The sequence below is a fragment of the Portunus trituberculatus genome, chromosome 2, assembly GCF_017591435.1.
Source record: "Portunus trituberculatus isolate SZX2019 chromosome 2, ASM1759143v1, whole genome shotgun sequence".
NCBI classification, from domain to species: domain Eukaryota; kingdom Metazoa; phylum Arthropoda; class Malacostraca; order Decapoda; family Portunidae; genus Portunus; species Portunus trituberculatus.
In genome coordinates this window covers 5672134-5674633 of record NC_059256.1, presented here as the reverse complement: position 1 = coordinate 5674633, position 2500 = coordinate 5672134, and the positions used below count along the sequence as shown (strand labels likewise).

The 2500-nt window shown below is 45.3% G+C and overlaps 1 protein-coding gene across 1 annotated transcript in view; it reads left to right on the top strand.

The window, feature by feature from the left end:
• The window catches only part of LOC123503652 (plasmolipin-like), an 8759-nt gene that overhangs the window by 4683 nt on the left and 1576 nt on the right, over positions 1–2500 (top strand). The window contains exons 3-4 of the mRNA XM_045253598.1: positions 561–734; positions 1218–1294. Of these exons, the coding sequence (XP_045109533.1) occupies positions 561–734; positions 1218–1294 (251 nt within the window). The remainder of the gene's footprint in view (positions 1–560; positions 735–1217; positions 1295–2500) is intronic.

Here is a 2500-nt window from a genome sequence, read left to right as displayed (position 1 = left end):
AACACCACAAAACACACCAAACACCACAAAACACAAACACCACAAAACACCACAAAACACCACAAAACACCACAAAACACCACAAAACACCACAAACACACAAAACACCAACACCACAAAACACACCACAACACAAAAACACACAAAACACACACAAAACACCAAAAACACAAAACACCACAAAACACACAAAACACCTCAAACACCACAAAACATCCTAAAACACCACAAAACACCACAAAACACCACAAAACACAAACACCACAAAACACCACAAACACCACAAAACACCACAAACACCACAAAAACACCACAAAACACCACAAAACACCCAAAACCACAAAACACCACAAAACACCCAAAACACAAAACACCACAAAACACAAACACCCAAACACACAAAACACAAAACACCACAAAACCCCACAAAACCACCACAAAACCCCCCTAAAACCACATCCCCCTTATCTTCCAACCCCCATTAACCCCAATAGATAATACCACCACAATATCTACTCCTCTATTAACCCATTTATGTCTCACCCCGCCCCACCCATTAGATAATAGCTGTGGTAGTGTTCGTCTCAGTAATGGCAAGCGATTTTCCGCGAAGCAGTCCCGCTAACTGGATCTCCTTCGTGTCAATGGGCGCGTTTTGGACCAGCGCTGTTATGCTGTTCCTCCACTGCATTAACGCTGTGACGCTGCTGTCTGTGGTGCCGTGGGGCCTGCTGGTGAGAGAGAGAGAGAGAGAGAGAGAGAGAGAGTAAATATGTGCGTGTGTTTGTGTTGTGTTTTGAGGTTTTGAGAGAAAGAGGAGAGAGAGAGAGAGAGAGAGAGAGAGAGAGAGAGAGAGAGAGAGAGAGAGAGAGAGAGAGAGAGAGTTTAAGATTTTGGAATGAGAAGAAAATTGTTTGAGAGAGAGAGAGAGAGAGAGAGAGAGAGAGAGAGAGAGAGAGAGAGAGAGAGAGAGTATATATGTGCGTGTGTGTGTTTTGAGTGGTTGAAAGGAAGAAAATTGAGAGAGAGAGAGAGAGAGAGAGAGAGAGAGAGAGAGAGAGAGAGAGAGAGAGAGAACCGTGTGTCTTTGCATCTATTAACATTCTTTCAAACATTCCTCGCATGAGAGAGAGAGAGAGAGAGAGAGAGAGAGAGAGAGAGAGTTGTTGTTGTTGTTGTTGTTATTGATGTTGATGTTGTTGTTGTTGTTATTTCAGGAACTTGGCTACACATGCCTTTGGACGTTCTTCTGGTTTGTGTCCGGCTGTGTGGCGGCAGACTACGCTAGCCAAGGGTGAGAGAGAGAGAGAGAGAGAGAGAGAGAGAGAGAGAGAGAGAGAGAGAGAGTATATGTGTGTGTGTGTTTGTGTGTGTTTTAAGTGGTTGAAAGGAAGGAAATGTGGTAAAATTGAGTTTTTTTTTTAGAGAGAGAGAGAGAGAGAGAGAGAGCATACAAGCCAAGCAATGCACCTCTCTCTCTCTCTCTCTCTCTCTCTCTCATTATTATTATTATTATTGCATTCTTCCCGTCCTCCTCCTCCTCCTCCTCCTCCTCCTCCTCCTCCTCCTCCTCCTGCGCACCACCTTTTTGACTCCACACTGTGTTTACATACATACTACACTACACAGCATACACGCACAGACAGCCCAGAGTGAACGGTTACCACTACTACTCTGGAGCTGTGACGGGCTGTGTTTGGAGAGGGCCTTGTCAACCATTCATCATCATCTGGAACGAACTAAGTACCAGGGATCAATGTTGTAAGGGGCTATCAACGTACGGCGTCACTACAGGGAAAGTATGCTATCTCACTGGGTTGAACGGAGCTGGGGGATCAATGTTGTAAGGGGCTATCAACGTACGGCGTCACTACAGGGAAAGTATGCTATCTCACTGGGTTGAACGGAGCTGGGGGATCAATGTTGTAAGGGGCTATCAACGTACGGCGTCACTACAGGGAAAGTATGCTATCTCACTGGATTGAACGGAGCTGGGGCCTCATTGACTGACTGCTGCCTCCCTAGAAAGCGCCAGGCAAGGCTCCCGCACCACCACACACACACACACACACACACACACACACACACACACACACACACACACACACACACACACACACACACACACACACACACACACACATTTCCTTTTCACTCTCTACTAAAATTTCATGTGATTTTTTAATATGACATGGTTACGCCTTTTTTCCTGCCAGTCTTGGCTTGAGGGAGGGAGGGGTGGGTGGGGAGGAGCCTTCTGCTTTGCTGTCCTGTCTCTACCACTGATAGTTAGTAGGTAGTCTTCACAAACAGCCTAGTAAGGACTTAAGGGTGTGTTGCTGTTTGTCTTCCTCCTCCTCCTCCTCCTCTTCTTCTTCTTCTTCTTCTTCTTCTTCTTATTATTATTATTATTATTATTATTATTATTATTATTATTATTATTATTATCATTGCATTCTCCTCCTCCTCCTCCTCCTCCTCCTCCTCCTCCTCCTCCTCC